Source organism: Anoplophora glabripennis, unplaced genomic scaffold (assembly GCF_000390285.2).
Source record: "Anoplophora glabripennis isolate ALB-LARVAE unplaced genomic scaffold, Agla_2.0 scaffold1012, whole genome shotgun sequence".
Lineage (NCBI taxonomy): Eukaryota > Metazoa > Arthropoda > Insecta > Coleoptera > Cerambycidae > Anoplophora > Anoplophora glabripennis.
Genome location: NW_019417086.1, coordinates 33,542 through 52,976, shown reverse-complemented (window position 1 = coordinate 52,976; position 19,435 = coordinate 33,542). Strand labels below are relative to the sequence as shown.

Sequence of the window (19,435 nt, the reverse complement as noted above, 5' to 3'; positions counted from 1 at the left end):
CCGATCGCGTTAAAATTTGGCATATATATTTGAACTATTGTGGCGTAGTATTTCTTAAAGCATTAGTCAAATCGATATACTGGGTGATAGTTTTCTCCGAATACCTGTCCTTTTAGAGGTCAAAACATTTACAGCGGTCGTAATTTTTTTACGGGCAGCAACATTGAGAAGGTCGTTTAATTAAAAAAAAATTAACTCTTGAGAAAATCGCCTACAGAAAACCATTCTTGAGAAAAATGGCATTATTTGCAGGTCTGTATGTTTTGGTTTGCGTAGCGATGTCACGGATTTAAAACTGTGAGTTCAGTAGGCGATGAAAACAAGATGTTGATTGCTATGGCTATTAGGTAGTGTTATTATGGTCGTGTTTCTTTAGATTGTCGTCACTCCAAACATAGGAATTATGAAAATTTACAACTCCGTTTCTTGTAAAACAAGATTCGTCGGTACAAAACAATTTTTGAAACAAATTATGCTCTGCGAAGCCATTCACCAACCAGTGGCAAAATTGTAAATTGCCGAAGAAGTTGCTTTTTAAAGTTTTGTGAACATTAGTTTTGCATACATTTAATTGTCTTGATACACTGATGACATTTCATAATTTGCATGTGTGGAATGATGAGAATCCTGAAGAAACACGACAATAATGACACTACCTGATAACCACAGCATTCAACATCCTGTGTTCATAGCCTACTGAACTCAAAGTTTTAAATCCGTGACACTGCATACAAACCTGCAAATAATGCAATTTTTCTCAAGAATGGGTTTCTACAGGCGATTTTCTCAAGAGACAATTTTTTTTAATAAAACGACCTTTTCAATGTTGCTGCCCGATTTAAAAAAATACGACCACTGTAAAAGTTTTGACCGCTAAAAGGGAGAGGTAACCGGAGAAAACTATCACCCAATATATATGGATTTAACTATCTTGAGAAATAATACACTATAATAGTCCAAATAAGTGTGCCAAATTTTAACGCAATCGGCAAAAGGGTTATGAAGTTATTAATTAAATTAGTTTCATTTCTGTCAACTTTGAAAGCTTGTAACTCAAAAACCAAAAATTTTGTATTTAACTTTTTTCGTAGATCGTATTTATTTATCGTCCTGAATATACAGTCAAACGTTGTCGGTGAAATTTGCGGATACCCTGTATAGTAGGAATTGCTGCTGGCGAAAACGATCTTAGCTGTTTACTAGATATTGGGGGTGTGATTCAATGCTGGACGGGGCGTGTAGTTCACAGAGTAGTAGTTTTTTTACTACTTTAATATCATGAGTATAGTTGAGAGGGATGCTCCAAATATTCATAATTGCATTGGTAAGTGCATCATTTGCATCAAATTTTAAATTCACATTCTCGCAATTTATAGCGGATTTTTGACGAAAGCTAATATGTAATCAAAAAAGAACACCTGAAACAAATTTTATTTTGATGAAAACATGAAACTGATGATACAAACAAAGTGCATTTTATTTCAATTTTTAATTGATATTTATTTTCCCCTAATAAATTACCAAGCTATATCTGTAAACATCAAAATTAACTTCTATTATATTCGTTGAGCCGAATATACAGGATGTAACTTGCTTACATAAATATTTCAGAGGTAATTATTTTAAAAGAAAGTTTTATTGGCATATTTTAAAAACGGTTGTTTTCAGGATACAGAATGATAAAAATTAAAAAATATAACATTTACAAAAATATTTGGTCAATAATTTTAACTAAATTTTGTGGATAAAAACTCATTGAGGTACTAACATAAAAGAGAATGCCACTAAAAGCTCCAGAGAACATCACAAACTGCAAGCGACTATGCTTGTTATTTTTCCAATGCGCATACACATCCGACTTTGATTTTTATTTTAATTTAATACCAATTTTTTGTTACAGAGGCCGTTCAACGCATGTGTACGTTGACAGTTACGATGGATATTATTGGTATGTTTTACATAATATTTAATACTTTTTATGAATATTAAACAATGGCCAAATTTGCATGTCTGAATTACTTATAAAGCCAATTACAAAGCTACAATCATAAATTACAACTTACAAAATTTATTCATTTGAATATTAAGTACTTAAATATTTTCCATACTTATTAAAACCTGAAACATGTTTTTTTTAAGTGATATTTCATTAAATTATACCGGAAATAGTGATTGTTATCAGTTACAAATCGTTTTCTATATTTTCGTTCATATTTTCGACACGTTTTATTTTCTCTAATTTTTAAAATTTTGCCTACGAAAAAATTTACAATTTTTTCAGAGGTGCCAAAATACCCAAAAAATAAAGAAACAAACGAACACTATGCCACAAATAAATAACTACAGCCAACATCCTTGTTTAAGAATATTACTTTGTACAGTATATGAAGTCTGAGTAGGTGAACAGCGTATATTAGAAGATCATAATAAGTCATTTTAGATTCACTACTTACATACAAAAGTCAGTACCTACTGAGATCTACCTGTTGAGATATTCTCTCTCTATGCGAGACAATATTTTTTCGAATAACCTAAAAATAGTTGAAGGTAGGTCCTTCGTGATATATATTTTTATTTGTTTGATTGTGATATTTTACCAGAATCGTGAGAAAATCACATAAAAACGGCATTGTTTTTTTTTTTTTGAGGACTAGGGTTCATCGTCCTATAAGATTTTTATATGTACGGCTATGGCTACTTAATATCTGCTATAGATTTCAAATAAAGAAGATAAATATTCGATATTAAATGGATTGAAATACAGGATGTTCAAGAATTCCGCTTTTCCTTAGAAGCTATCCTATACTTACATAAAAATAAAAAAAAAATAAAAAAGTTTAGATAAATGTAGGTAGGTACTTCCTAAAATGTTTCCTAAAAGGATTACAACCATTTGAGAGATACAAATAAAATAATATAAATTAATCCATATCTTTGGAGACAATATGTCAACTTTTTTCTTATTTTTGTGAATGGAAGTATACTTTTTAAAATATAGAGATGAAATTTTCAAACGCACTGTATCTCAGCGCGTTACATACTGAAAATATGTTCGTTTTACTAAAAATCCATAGAAGATATTAGAATTTTATAAGAGACAAAAATCTTTGGAAAATATATGTTCTATCATAAAACGTAATTTAGATAATCACAGTACGTACATGAAAAATGTATGGGGTAATAAAGGTAGTAGGTTCCTCAAAACAAAGGTAATATCCTTTATATGATTTTCTTATATATTCCAATAATACATTATACTTAAATAAATAAAAATGGTCACCAACTAAGAAGTCTCTAACTCAAACCATTTAAAAAAATTATATGGCCAAGCATTGTTTTCTCGTATAACACTGATTGTGAGAGGGTTATATCTCAGTGGGCATTGATTTTTGTTCATACGAAGTTGATCTTATGTTGTCTACTAATTTTAAAGGTACCATTGAATGTTAGATGTAATAATTTTGAAAATTTTTCACAAGACCACAATTCTCTTTCATTTGTAGGTTATATTGACGTAAACAACTCTTATTTTGTTTCAGATTCCTGTAACTGTGATGGGCTCTTCTACAAAATAGTTCTCCCTTCCCTAAGTCTTCATATCATCATCAACTTGTACAGCCATCGCTAACTGATAAGACAAAACTTTTTATAGTTCAAATATTTTGTTATTTTATTTTTGTTTATTAATAATAATATATTATATATTTTTTTCCTTGTTTCATTAACTTATGTATACTGACTCATTTACGTGGTGATAGTTTCTGTTAATAGTTACTGACAAGGCCCATTTACACGTAATTATTGCTTTGATAGTTGCTGTTAATGTCAACGACTATCACAATAACTATCCCTCTACAGATAAAGTACCCTAGCGACAGAGGATGAAACAGTCTCAGCTACTACCACTAAGCATACCGTGCATGCTGGTACCTGTTGAGTTGTAGCCATGCTACCTATTACTGTTACAATTTGGGCTATAGTAGGTACTATTACGTTGCGTAGACATCACATTTTTTTGACGATACTAGAAGTATATCATGACAGTAATTTGGTGTGAGTACTAGACCTTAACTCTAAAGTCTACTGTACTAAATTATCTAGTTACTTTCGGTAGAAGTGCTAGAAAAATGTATCTGATTAGTTTAAGAAGATACTCTATTGTTCTAAATAAATGTAGTAAAACTGTCCGATTAAAATACAGATTATCTTAGCAAAACTTTCTCATTGGTCAAACCTGATACATGTTTAACTCAGCGGAATTTATCAATCTTTTTTTAAGTAAGGTAGTTATAAGGGTCTTAATTTCCCGAACTCTAATAGATTTGTATTCAATTCAAATAGTTTCTTGAGAAAAATATGTTGAAAAGAACAGATTTTTTGTGGTTTCAATAGTTTTGTCTGGGCTAGTTTTATGTTTAACAGCCCACCCACATGCTTTTGTTTTAATTTTACCGGCTATTTTTTAATTTAATTTTTTATTTTATGATGACGCTGTTTTTAACTTTAACTTCATGATAGTAAGTAGGTATTAACACTATTTTAATTACATAACTTGACTTTAACAAAAATTTTTGTTGATTTATTTTAGGTGTCTTGAAATAAACATTTCCGAGAGCTAGACTAGTAAAAAATTAGATTCGTCATGGTTCACTAAAGGGGTAATTATGAAAATTTGTAAAAATAAAGTAGGCGGATGTCGTAACAAATAAATTGTTATTTATCATATTAATATATATGTATAAGGTATTTTTTACTTCAATCTCTTATTTTTGGCTTTATATTCACATTCACCATTTTTACTACTTCATTTAAATACTTCATTTAAAAACACCCTGTATAATAAAAGGTTGTGCTGAATTTAGTTCTCCTTTTGCGACTTATATGCCTACTAATCTCACTATCATTAATTGCAAATACTAATTACACTAAGGAACAAGTGCGTGAAATAATTTGAAACATTGATAATACCAATAAGATTAATATTAATATGTAATTAATTAGTTAAATTAATTACATATATAAATTATAAAGATATTATTAATTAATTAACTAATAAATAAAAATTAAAATATGGAGGGGTACATGTTCTTTCTTTGTTTAAAATAACAAATGGGTATGAACGTAGGTTTATCTTCTGACAGTATAAATTCTTATTTCTCGTAGAATTATCCTTTTTTTTTAAATAATTTATGTTTTACGTTTAAGAATAATAACAGTCAAAATATACTCTACTTAATATATTTGTAAGTTTGAATAACTATTAGTACGTACAGGTGACGAAAGCTAATAATGCCAAAAATATCTACCATAAAATTTCCCGGACTATTAAAATACCAACAAAATTCCTTTATTTATTGATTTAAATTAAATTTAAGGCATTTAGATAATCAATTAGTGATAATTATTCTTTTATTATTATACATTTATGTTTCGACCTACGCACTACTACGTGTTGAGACTTAATTATTTTATTATTCTAATGTAGTAAAAACTATAAATGAATTATTGTTTTGGCATAAATTATACTGTGAACAACTACACTTGCTCAAAATGTTACTTATACATACATATACTCTGTTTCAGAGGGTATCTGTTTAACAAATGTGATTCCCACTTTCCGACATTATTACTGCCTACATGAAAACAACAATATATCACTCCCTCTCATACATAACAACGATAAAACTGCAACAAATTTGAAAATTAAATTAAGAAAAATTCGCGGGCTATAATAGAGACTACACACAAAAAACTAGTATTTTCGAATCAAAAATACATTTATTACATTTGTATTATAACAAAATTCTAAAATAAGTAAATTGTTCTCGCATTAGAATTTATCTGTTTAAGTAAAAAAAAAATCTCACTTATTTCAAGATTATAATGTGGTTCTGGCAAGAAAATTAAACAAAATAAAGTTTCTTCACTTAAATCTTAAACAAATAAATCTTGATGGAAGAAGAATTTACTTAATTTAAGGTTACGGTATGGTCGACATGCTAATATACAGGGTGTGGCGTGTATAATCTATAAAAATTAAACTACAGCTTCCTGATGACATTTGTAACAAAATAAAGTTTCTTCACTTAAATCTTAAACAAATAAATCTTGATGGAAGAAGAATTTACTTAATTTAAGGTTACGGTATGATCGACATGCTAATATACAGGGTGTGGCGTGTATAATCTATAAAAATTAAACTACAGCTTCCTGATGACATTTGTAACAAAATAAAGTTTCTTCACTTAAATCTTAAACAAATAAATCTTGATGGAAGAAGAATTTACTTAATTTAAGGTTACGGTATGATCGACATGCTAATATACAGGGTGTGGCGTGTATAATCTATAAAAATTAAACTACAGCTTCCTGATGACATTTGTAATAGACAACTCTTATACGAAAATGTTCTATCTTCGCGTTTTTTTTTTTGTAAATTAAAGTTCAGTTATTCAACGAAAATGAAGTCCGACTCTGTGTTATTTATTAAAAACTTTGGAAACGTTTTTATGCGCCCTGAGATGCAACCTTATATGTCGGTATAATCTAATACTAGTAATACTGAAAGAAGATTAGGTTACATTATCAAAAAATTTGTGATTTTCTATTTGTATTGAATTCATTATTCACTTAATTATTAAATATTAAGCATCGTCCATCGACCCATGAGTGTTAAAAAGTTATTATTTTATAATTCCATGATAGTGACAGTATATTATTTATAAAGAAGTAAATAGTAAGACTAGCGTGCCGATTACGTTAAAAACGAGATTCTTATTTCTTACTTTGCTTAATTTTTTAGTTTGTGCATAAACTAGTTTTACAATGAGAAAAAGAGAAAACAATGCATTTACTATTTCCGAACGTGTCGATATGGTTCTAAGTTGTGCCCCCCCAATGTGCAAATACAATTCTACAGTGAGTTCAGCGGCTGCGAGATACGGGAAGTGTATTCCTCGAGGAGAAGGACGTGGTCAACAAGTGAACGGGCGCCAGCTGTTGCACCATAACATCTGCAACCAGTACAACAGATTTTACCCCCAGATTATGATCAACGAATGCGTTTTTGCAAATGGTTTTTAATGCAATATGCCAATCAAGTAGACTTCCCTGCTCATATTTGTGTAACAGATGAGCCGACATTTACCCTTGATGAATTGTATTTCCATAATATGCACATATGGACCCGTGAAAATCCTCACGCGATTAGGGAAACTCATTTTCAACATCGGTTCTCGGTAAATGTTTGGGCTGGCATAATAGGCGACGTACTTGTGGATCCCTATTTCTTTAAAGGACGACTAAATGGACCAACATATGCTGACTTTTTGGAGAACCAGCTGCGTGAATTATTGGACGATGTGGACATTATAAGTTCGGGCACGCATATTTTATCTTCAAGATGGGGCTCCTCCACACAGTACTAGAGAAGGAACGGCACTTTTGAATGGAATGTTTCCTCAGTGATGGATTGGATGCTTTGGTCCTGTGCCGTGGCCACCTCGGTCACCCGATCTAACTTCAATGGACTTTATCTTTGGAGTCACTTGAAGTCATTGGTTTACAATAGTCCAATTGCTACGGGGAAGAATTGCGAAACCGTATACTTGAAGCTGCTGATACAATTAGGGGAACGTCTGGAATTTGGGAAAATATTCGTCAAACTTGGGTGCGGCGGTGCCATGCCTGTATTCGCGCTAATGGTGATCAACTTCGACATTTTCTCTAGAAATGGTAAGTTTCGTTTCATTTTGTCCCATATTTTAATGGAGTTTGTTTAGTGCACGCAGTTGGCAACTACAGATGCTTACGGATGTGGTTTTGTTTGAGAACTCTTGCAGTAACAACAATGCATTTAAGATAGTAATTACATGCTATTAATTATTATAATAAGAAAATATCAGTTTTTTAAAAATATCTATTTTTCTTGGTTTGTACTTTTGCATTGAAGAATTTCCCAAAAATTGAGAAGTATTTTTCTATCTTTCAACGACGATTTGTTTATGCGGCTGGTATACAGCACGTAACTCATCTTACAGCACACGGACAGGACCGTTCCAGAGAAAATATTTTGGTCCATAACTTTAATTTACGAAAAAAAAAGCAAAAATAGAACTTTTTCGTATATGACATTTCTATTATAAATATCGTTAGGAAGCTGTAGTTTAATTTTTATAAGGATATTTAAGGATAGCAATTTTCTTCTGTGTAAGAATTGCAAAAATATCTTTAAGAACACTGAAATTTAAGAAAAAAGAAATTGTTCAAATAAACATAGTTTGACATCTTTTAAACAAAATTAAATGAAAAAGCCTAATAGATGCTGTAAGTAATAATTTACTATTTATGTTACATACAGAGAAACATCATATTAAATATTTAAATACATCTTGCCTGAAGTATTATTTATTTGCGACTAACTGAGATATCTTTAACAACACTGAGATTTAAGAATAAAAAAATTGTTCAAATAAACAGAGTTTGACATCTTTTAAACAAAATTAAATGAAGAAGCCTAATAGATGGTAAGTAATAATTTACTATTTATGTTACATACAGAGAAACATCATATTAAATATTTAAATACATCTTGCCTGAAGTATTATCTATTTGCCACTAACTGAGAGATATCGCTACTAAAAGAATGATTATTCGGTTTAGAAATCATGAGTCAGGATGTGATAGAAAGATGGGTATTAGGGAATAGCAAAATTTGAAAAAATTTTTAGCGCATAAGAATAAAATAGTCTCTTGTTTTGTTAAATCATCTTAAGCATTGCATAACCTGGAATATTTGACATAAAGTGGAAAAAAAAATTATTTTATACTTTAAGAATATAATTCTTCCTTTCAGAAAATTTATAAATTAAAACAATGAAACTTGTATTATTTACAATACACAAATGGAACTGATTTCTAAAACAAGTTTTGAAGGAAAAAGAGTATTTGGTAATACACCACTATCCTGTAGACATACTTTTTTTATTAACTGATTTTCAAATTTTCTTAAATATGTGGAATTTCGTTTGCAAATGAACCTAATCACACCTAGTCATCACGTGACCATTCACTGAACTTTAATAAATGCATATGCAATAACATACTACCAAATTTATTCAAGATGTGTAGCACTAATCGCAGTTGAATTATTCAATAGGAAAATAAGATCTCTATAAATTTATACGCTTTATACAATAATTTACCTTTGTTTTTATGTATAGAGTAAATATCAAGCATCTTTAGAAATATCAACGACCGGTAGTAGGGGAGAGTAGTGCATTTTTTAATAAATAAAATGATACACAGATTTCAATGAAAAAGAATAAAACTTGTTTTACTTCGAAAACAGTTTTCAAGTGTCTAGTTAGTCACTACTAGCGCTATACCAAATCCTCATGAAATTTTTCTCCCTCTACTCAAAATCGCTTTTGATAATTCAGGATGACATTTAGGAACAGCAATCAAATAATAATATTTTGCTCTTAGGAGCTCAGTTTTAATAAAACGATGTCAATTTTTTTTAACTAAAAGAAATTTATTTTGTTAAAAAAATTATCATCATTTCACTATGTGATTCCTTCGATCGTTTCAGGCCCAAAAACCGTAATAAACCAGGACTTTAAAGTTACTGGTTTACAAGATAGAGGGCGTTAAAGTTTTTGACAAATATGACAATTTTTCAATTACCTCTGAAATTATTTGACGTAGATTGATGAAACTTGGGGAAATTATGTAACTAATTAAAGGTTATTCGGTATATTTTTATATAAATCTGTCAGCCAGTGGCGGAGATTCAAGGGACCTTTGTCATTAAAATTCTCAGAAAAACTATGCCACTGGATTTTCAGAAAAATTAATAGGTTTAATTTACGCACATATTTTTAATAAAAAAGTTATCTTTTTTCACACAATAAACCATTTTCAAGTTATATATTTTTTATTCATATTTAATTTCAAAAGAATTTCTAATATACAGGGTGTCCAGAAAGGTCATGTCAAAAATGAAACCTGTATAAATTCTGTAAAGAAACATTGAGCAGTTCATACAAATGATTTCAATTCTAAGTACATCTGGTATTACTTTTAAACATCAAGAAGTTTTGTTTCTAAGAGCTTCCGAATAATCATTGACTTCTGAGATGTTTGCATCTGGACGTTTTCTTCTCATTAATCAGCATTAACTTTTTCAAAATCAATTCGGTGTTACGTGCCTTATTTACATTAAATTGCGGTAATTAAAATGTCAATTAAACTTAAGTTATAAAAATCCCATATTGTAAAAAATGTAGTCAAAATAACTGTGCCATTATACTTAAAAAAAAACAGATACACAATTCTTGTCTGAATTTTTTTTATTTTTATTTTTTTAAAGACAATATCAAGTTAAATTTGCAGAGCGTGCAGGTCACTATATCGTTTTATTTATCGACCTGTGAAATATTTTTTTGTAACTTCGAAAAATGAAATTACAGGAGTTTATAAAAAAATATAAACAATGAATTGTTGCTGTTCAAATAAGAGACTCAATAAAATTTTTACCATTTTAATCAGAGGAAAAATTTCAAATAATCCAAAATTTGAAAATTACCCTGATATTTAAATCAGAGGCCAGTGTCTCAGAATGCTTAATGTTTTTTTTTTATATTGATAATAAACAAACTCAAATAAAAATTATATGAAAACGAAAATAATAATAAAAACAGATAAAAACAAAACAAAATACCATAAAAAAGTATAATAAAGGCAGACAATATAAAAAAAAACATAATAAATAGCGTATCTCGGTCCCGTTTGATAAATATACAAACAAATTAGAATCCTTTTCGAAGTTTCTGTTAGCATACAATTTATTTGGGTGCTGTTTTGCAAAAGTTAGATATGTCTTAATTTTCGAAATACCAAGAAGAGAATTTTAAAGGAACACCCTGTATATTTGAACAAGAGAATAATACTTGCGTGTTTTCTTAAAAATACCGGCCTCGTGTGTCTAGGAATTTACGAAATCTGCCCATCCGCATCTCCCCTACTTTTAACCTTGGCGGCCAAATAAACCAAATGAATTTGGAAATAATGCCGGTAATTTTCGAAATAACCTCTATTCTGTTTGATGAAAATCTCGTTGGTCGAGTTATCCAACCTGGGGTTTCCGTAAGGACAATTTACGCCATCATTATTACCGTATGGTCCATTTAGTGGACTTGAAACACAATTTGTCTTCGACAACAACTTTCGTAGCCTTCAACGCCGAAATTTGACATAAAAGATCTGGAATTACCTACATATATATAAAGTTGAAGCACTATTGGGAGGATCAGTTGTCGAAATGAAGTCAGCCGTGCTTTTTGCTTTGATCTGTGCGATTGTTGTGGCCTGTATTTCGGCCTCGGCGATACCACCTAGTGCAGTAGACACTCTAGCTGGTTCAGGACTTCGGGCGAAACGCACATTTGGATATGGAGGATATGGAGGTTATGGGGGAGGTTACGGAGGAGGATATGGAGGCGGATTTGGAGGAGGATACGGAGGGTATGTGCTTTAAAATGCGAACAATGAAATGTTGTGCGAATTCGAAAAGAAATTGTTGTCGATGGGTCAAAATTCGAAATGGCCATGTCAAACATACGAGTATATTATAGATTTGGAAAAATATTTCATTCAAGTAATAAACAAAGAAATTGATTGATTTTTATCAGGAATTTTTAAATATAATATAATGATGTTACCGTACCTACTGCAGCATTATTTTCAAATAATTTAATTGGTAGGAATTCATTTCTTCATCTTACATACTTTGCAGTTCAAAATATGTAAAAGTTGTAAGTCAAACTTCATCATTAAATATTTTTTCTGTCATGAATTTATGCGAATTTCACAAATCTGATACAGTAATAATATAAAAAAATCAGAAATGTTTAATAGATAAAAAGAAACTTTATACTTTTTATGTGTTTACATATAAGGGTTACAAAAAATCTGAAAGAATTGACCGAATTCGGATTTTTCCAAATATCTAGTCAGCTGTGACGTTTATTTAAAAAATAAAAGTAACGTTTAATAAGAATCATAAAACTGTACATCTTCCTCATTTGAGCTTTTTTGTATCTTGGCTACTTTCCCATATCCCTTCACTAAACAGCGAAAGAAACTCACCCTGTATTTCGATAAGAAACTTCTCGGTAAACTTTTATAAGAACTTTTTCTTTGTAAATTGGTGATATAGAATAATACATAATTACTATACCCCTTTATAAATAAATTATTTATTTGCAAAATATAATTAAAATATTAATTTTATTTTATTGGCTGTAATCATTTTTTTTGCATGTTTTACTTTTTCAGTTAATTGTATATTTCTGCAACAATGTAAAGAAGAAAGTAAATTTAATTAAATAAATAGCTCATTGCTCAAATGGTTGATTTTATAAATTTAGTTTTGCCTAATGACAAATATATCATACTAAAAAAGCAGACAGCTGTTCACTATTAATATTACTACATGTGACAAGTTGAAGCTAAAATACAAACCAAAAAAAAAACAAAACAAATAAAAATTATAAAAATAAATAACCAATTCATTTAAACAACGTGAAACTACTGTTGTATCAAGCTGAGTAAGTATAAATAATGGAATTAGATATATGAATATCGTATGAGACTATTTTAATTTTATTTTTACTGAATTATTTCCTTTTCTCGACATTTTAGTGTTATTTCACTGAATAGTTAGCAGTTTTGTTACGCGTGTTTGCAAAATTTTTTTTCTTATAATACAGATTTAAGTCTCGATTAAAAAAACCAGATCATTGAAAAAATCATTTAAATTAAAATAGAATTATTTGATATATGTAAAAAACAACGCATATTTCCTATTAAAATATTATTATAGTGAAATACTAAATAAGTGTAAACTCTCTCCGACTGATTAGGCAAAACTAAACTTATAAAATCAACCGGTTGACTAATCTTTCTGGTGCAAGGGGTCATTAATTTATTTATTTATTTATTTTCAGTGTGCTTTTCTAATCATTTCTACAAATCGTAAGGATTCTGAACAAAACAAATAATTTAATGAGTACTATACTATTAAAATTAATATAATTTTGAAATGTAGTCATAACTAAGCAGTATTTTTATAGAAATAGACTGAGATAGGTCTTTGGAATATGAATTTTTGTTATTTTTGAGTACGACAGCAGATAACTATTTTCATAAGGGAAGTCCCTTCGGTTTAAAAAATTGTTTGAAAATTTTATTAATCTATAATTTGAGGTAAAAAAAGTACGAACCTAGTCTAAGATTTCTATTATAGCTATTTTATTTATTTAGATAGACAATTATTTAACAAATACAAATGACAGATAAGTGAGAAAATGCAAATTCAAATTGTAAAAGAAAATGTAAAATGTAATTTTATCTGTTACTTTAAAAATTTAACCTGTAATATGATGTTTTTGGCACCTATTACCAAATGTACGTACATCTATATTTGGTTTAAGGACAGATTTCTTGTTTTTGTTTCTTTTTGTAATAATGACAATAACCGATGATCTTGTTAACCTTGGCTATAAAATAAACCGAACTATTTTTAAAATATTAGGTAGGCACTAGATAATTTTTAAAGCAACTTGCTTTAGTTTATTTTTTGAAAATATTTATTTATATAATTTCTTAAACAGTTCAATTTTTTTATATTTCACCATACCGTTAGGTACTCTGAGTCAAATTTTAATTGATACATGATAAAAGTAAGAAAAATAAACTATGTATTATTGCTCTGACTTACTTACATTTAACTAAACATAAATATTTGTTTCAGAGGTTACTACCCTGTGTATAGGAAGTCATACTACAGTGGATACGGAGGTGGATTAGGCGGCGGCTACGGAGGTGGTTACGGCGGCGGCTACGGAGGCGGATTTGGAGGCGGCTACGGAGGTGGCTACGGAGGTGGCTACGGAGGTGGCTACGGAGGCGGATATGGTGGCGGATTCGGAGGTGGTTATGGTCACGGCTTTTAGTCAAGGTTAGTACTATCAATCATCTGTTACATCAGTGGTCTCAGAAGAACTTTGATACAATTCCCATACTTTTTTTTTGAGAAGATGTACTATCATAATTTCTTTATACATACAGGGCGTCACAAATATTAATAATATTATAACAAGGAGTAATTTAAAATACATCTTTCACAGTTTAACAAAATTCTCGGTTTCTTTTAATCTTTCTTTAACGGGATTATTTGTCCTTTCCAAAATTTTGGCCGTACTCCATTGAGTTTCCCCAAGCGCGATCGCAAAGTTTTAATTTCTCAAATTCGCGTTTTATAATGTAATCCTTGCACAACATATTATATGTTTACAGGGTATGCTATAAATGGAATTTTTGAATTTTGAGAATCATTATCTGCGGAAAATATTGTCCATAGTATTTTCGGAAAGATGATAAGTTTCAATAAATTTAAAATTATACAGGGTGATTGGCAGTAACATGTTAGAAGTCACAATAAGAGTATTCCTAGTCCCTGTTTAAGAATTTTTTTCTTAAATAAATATTCACTTTTACGACTTATTTATTAAATATAGTTTGCCGGAGTTTAAATATACAGTACCACAAGATTCATCGGAATTCTTTAAATAAGTATAATACGTGAGAAGATGTATTTAAAAGGATATTGAGGCACAGGGACGTCGTTTTGAAAAATTTTATAATATCATTTAAATAAATTCTACATTTAAGGGCTTTTAAACATTATCACCTGTTGTTTGTTGTTAATTTACTGAAGAAAGTGGAGAGATAATTTTCATTCAAAATAAAATTTATTTTTTCCAATGGCATCATATTTATGAACCGGCTTGAGTTGACAGTTAATTTTTTTACCTTGAATGCCATTTTGTCTATGTATTACGCACATAAAATTTAATTTCAATATCTTTATTTGTTCAGGAAATATTTAGATTTTAGATTTTTTTAAAATAATATCCTGTTTCGATGATAATTTTATATAGCAAAATGTCATTATTTTTACTTACTCTATGAATTTCTGAACTTTCGTTGTTAAAATTCGAGCCGCCCTGTATATAAGTAAAAAAATGTACCGTATATATTTCAGCGATCAGGTGGATAAGAAAAATAAATTTTTAGCAACTTATTTACACTTTTTATGAAGTGCCATAATTCATATTTTTCCACTAGTTTTTTTTTTGTCAGTAAATATTTAGATGTTATAAAATTTGTGGATTACCTTCAAAATGAAAAATCATATCTATTAATAAATTTTTTCATAACTGGTGGATATTTAACTAATTTAATAAAAACATGCTTTATTTATTGTTAGAAAATTTCCTAGTTTTAAAACATATACACATTCATAAGCTTTATGTGCTTATTATTTAATTTCCTGATAGCAAATGGTATATCTGAAAACATTTTTAACCGATTATAGACTTGATACACCAGTAAAAATATTTAAAGTAAGTTAAACCAATACAAAAAGAGTATAACACATATATTTAACTATAAATATTTCGAAAAAAAATGGTGGCTGAATCTCCTTTTGATCTTTGTTCAAAGTTCAATGTTATATTTATTACAAATAAGAGTAGGACCCAAATTATTAAATTTAATTGTTCCAGTATGTTAGATAGGTACGTATTTCTTTATTTTTATGTTATTCGAAAAGAATATTAAATTATTAAATTATTTAATAATGTACATGGCAGTGTCACTTACTGAAATGAATGTAGATTAAAAAACTAGAGATTTAACACTGTTTCCTCTACAACTCTGTTGCCTCACTTCTCCTGTAATTGTTAATTAGAAATGTTGTTTGAAATAGTTTGAAAGTTGACTAGAATCCTATCAGATTTTTATGTGCTGCAGCATGCTTTAATAGGTGATACGTTTGTTTTATTTGAGTACCCCTGAAGTTGGAATCGACTGAATTACGTATTCACTCGTTCGATAACAGTATATGAATTCATACAATATCATAAATTGAATAGCACTAAATGGTCGGACCAGTTGATTAAATTGCCGTCTCTAAATTTGTTTAATGAAAGACGTGAGGATCCAAGCCAGCGTTTATAATTTAAGAGTCATAAAACAGCTCGTCTAGTCTAAAATGTGATTAAACTCTCAGTTTTTCGAAAGCAGAACGTTATTTGTGTTATGTTTGTCGTATTAGCTAGGAATACAATTTTTTGCAATTCCCATACAAATGAGACTATGATGGATGTTAAAAGTGATAAAGTTGCTATAACAGATCAGACATATATTTAGAAAAAAAATGTGAATAATCAAATGGGGACTATAATTGTAGAACACAGATGTACACACATTGAAAAACTTGGAAACCTTTTTTGAGTCTAAAAATGTTTTCCGTTGCAATTTTTCTCGCTGAATTCAACTCTAGTCGAGAAGTTGCTCCACCACCTCAGTTATTTGAGATATTCAAACATTTTGACAAGTTTTGGATATTATGTCACACCTACAGAATTTTGTTTAACTCAATATTGTATACATTAACTTAACTCATACTGCTCATCTTCTTTAATGTTTATTTTATTGACTCAATACGACCTTTTTCTGTACACTATGTTATCTGCATAATATACTACTAAACATTCAGTACCTACCAGAAGAATTATATTATTACACAGAGGCAATTTGTGAAACGATGTGAAGAATTTTATTTTCTTCATCATTCTAAAACTTGTGATTCCGTTCTATGCAAAAAATAGTTAGACCAAATTTTCATTTGGCGTCTAACGATGTACATCTTCAAATATTAGAATTTGCTTTCCAGTTCATTTTGATAAATGAACAATTACATTTTGAATAATTATGAAAGGTTACTGTTTATTAAAATCACTATATTTCAACTTTTCCTTAATTTTAATTTAGAAAATAATACTATACGGGGTGTTAATGAACTTATGTAAAATATTTTGACAAATGTTTTTTTGCACTTAATGTCAACCAATGAAAATTTACTGAATTTTCTTAACTTTTTCTATAAAATGAATAACTGTGATTAATGACAAACTAAGAGCATTTTTTCTTTTTCAGATCATTCCAGTGAGCTATGTACAAATCTGATGTTGCAATCAATTACCAGTGACTGTAAATACTATTTTTAACAAAAATAAAAACAATATAACAAAACACCATTTGCTTAATTAATTCTAACATTTTCACATAAATATATGGATATGACTGTATTTAACAAATACCTTGACAATCACCTTGACAAATACGTGAAATATATGAGTCAAAAGACCTGATTTATTTATGGAATTCAGTAAAAGTGGTCAAACCATTAAAGGTTTTTGTTATTCTTGAAAACATGTTATAATAAAAATAATAATACTCCATTAGGATGCTTAATTTGGTTGACAAATTTACAAACAAATTTAGACATATATCTTCTTTTAATGCATCACTATTAAAAACAGTAAAAACCCTGAAATTAATTAATAAGCTAGTCACAAAATTTTTATACCGGCATATCTTTGATTTCTATTTTTGGTTAATATGCGTAATCCGTATCTACATAATATGCTTGATTGGCGTACATATAAAATAAACATTTATTTAACGAGTATAATCCATAAAAATTCATTAATCTTTGATTAAAAATAATCATAAAACTGTTTCTTTGTAAATGTAAGTAGTTTTTTATTCATTTATTGGGAAACGCCGGATATTTCAGAAATGTTTTTACAAAGTTCTCTTGTTGACTGTAAAAAAAACAGGTAAAATTTGAGAAAGAAAATTATATTTTCCTCCCTTAAAAAAGTAGGATAAATAAGGAATCATTAAATATTTCTTAGACGCTTACTTCATTAAAATATTCTAATAACAATATTTCATGACTATCAGAAGTATTTCTATGTTCTCAAATGCAACAAACAACAGTTTGTGTGTCAGGTCGTACAGTCGGTAGAAGCTTTGGAGTAGAATCAAATGAACAATGAGTAAAGTGGGCACTTTACTTGAGATTCTACGACTGAGGACGATGAAACCAACGAGTGGCCACCATTGAATCTCTTAGGAACAAATCAACTAAAAGCGTGTGCCACTAGCTACCCAGTTAGTTCAGAAGCAGTAACTATTTAATCATGCATTTTCATGCATTTGTGTTTCTTGTATCAAACCATTTAATGCAAAAGTGCATTTAAAAAAATATTTTGTATGTAATCTATAAACTTTTTATTACTATTTAAAAAATTTTCTGCATTTCTTGTAATAAGTGATGCCAATGACAACCAAACACAAATAACAAACAAATAAATAATGTGGACATACAAAAATTTGCTTAAAACTTTCTGGAAAACAATTAACGTTTTCTTTATTTATACCCTCAGGAGAATATTAATGTATACATTATATTATTTTGCTAACTTAAACTTTTTATGTCTTTAATAGTTTCCGATATTCCCACACTAAAATATGTGCTAATATTTAAATTAGGTTCAATCTCCCAATATACTGCGTGATGCAAATTAATAAAATGTTTGTGGTACATGAAAATAATACTCAAATATCTATACAGCAACAAATAAAATAAGAAAATAAATAAAGTGGCCACTTTTGTCATTTAGAAATAAGTATTATAAGTTTGTTTTCTCAAATTCCGCTGTGAAAACCTTTTTTTATTCATTTTTTTCACAATATCGCCCAGAAATTTAACAATGGTGATACACAAACCACCTGTTTTATCTTCAACATCCAAATCAGCTACAATTTCGAAATTGAAATGATTTGAAAATAATTCCATGATCTTTTTAATGTCTCTATACAAGGTGCAGTTTCCGTGAAATCTACCATAACCACATACAAACAACCGCAGCCTACTACGCAGATCGGATCCCCAAAAGCTATAATCCATACAAGACGATGCTAACAGCGTAGACGACGAAGAAAGAAACCGCCATGACTGCCGCTAAAGGTCATCTGCCGTATCAGACGAGGCTGACTACGCATGACTCTCATAGCTCAGAAGGCATCGCCCGCACAGAAAGACGAGGAAAGCTTCACCACTTTTTCGAATTTTGATAAAATTTAATAAGTCCAAAAAATTCTAAACTTGAACTACAAGGCCTTAAAGTCACTATTAATCAAAATAATTTACAGACTTACAATTCTTTTGAGACGACCAAAATCTAAAAGACGGACAGTCGTTTTTCTAAAGACCTAATTTTCCGATTTCGTCGCGGATATCGCTACAGGACTCCCTGCGGGGCCAGCGTAATGTGTGTTCGAACGTCAGCCTAGGGATCATGCAGTTGAATAACCATTGTCGAATCCTGGCGAGAACTAGTAATATTATAATTCAGTTCCATTGGCTTATATGTATATTTTTTGTTAATTAATTCGAAAATTCGAAAAAATCACACAATTTTCGTAAAATTCAAAAGTGCGTTAAATTTCTCAA

The 19,435-nt window shown here is 29.5% G+C and overlaps 1 protein-coding gene across 1 annotated transcript; it reads left to right on the top strand.

Annotated features, from left to right (window-relative positions):
* Window positions 1-11,301: 11,301 nt before the first annotated feature.
* Window positions 11,302-17,165, top strand: LOC108913490 (keratin-associated protein 6-2-like). Its single transcript, XM_018719043.1, has 3 exons — window positions 11,302-11,526; window positions 13,817-14,023; window positions 17,068-17,165. Exons 1-2 carry the CDS (start codon window positions 11,324-11,326, stop codon window positions 14,016-14,018), a joined length of 405 nt encoding a protein of 134 aa, XP_018574559.1. The 5' UTR covers window positions 11,302-11,323; the 3' UTR covers window positions 14,019-14,023; window positions 17,068-17,165.
* The last annotated feature ends 2,270 nt before the right edge of the window (window positions 17,166-19,435 follow it).

Excerpts from the sequence above, each read along its gene's own strand:
- LOC108913490 (XM_018719043.1), top strand. The coding sequence starts at position 11,324 with ATGAAGTCAGCCGTGCTTTTTGCTTTGATCTGTGCGATTGTTGTGGCC. Across the intron at positions 11,527-13,816 it reads TTTGGAGGAGGATACGGAGG|AGGTTACTACCCTGTGTATA; the intron begins GTATGTGCTTTA and ends TATTTGTTTCAG.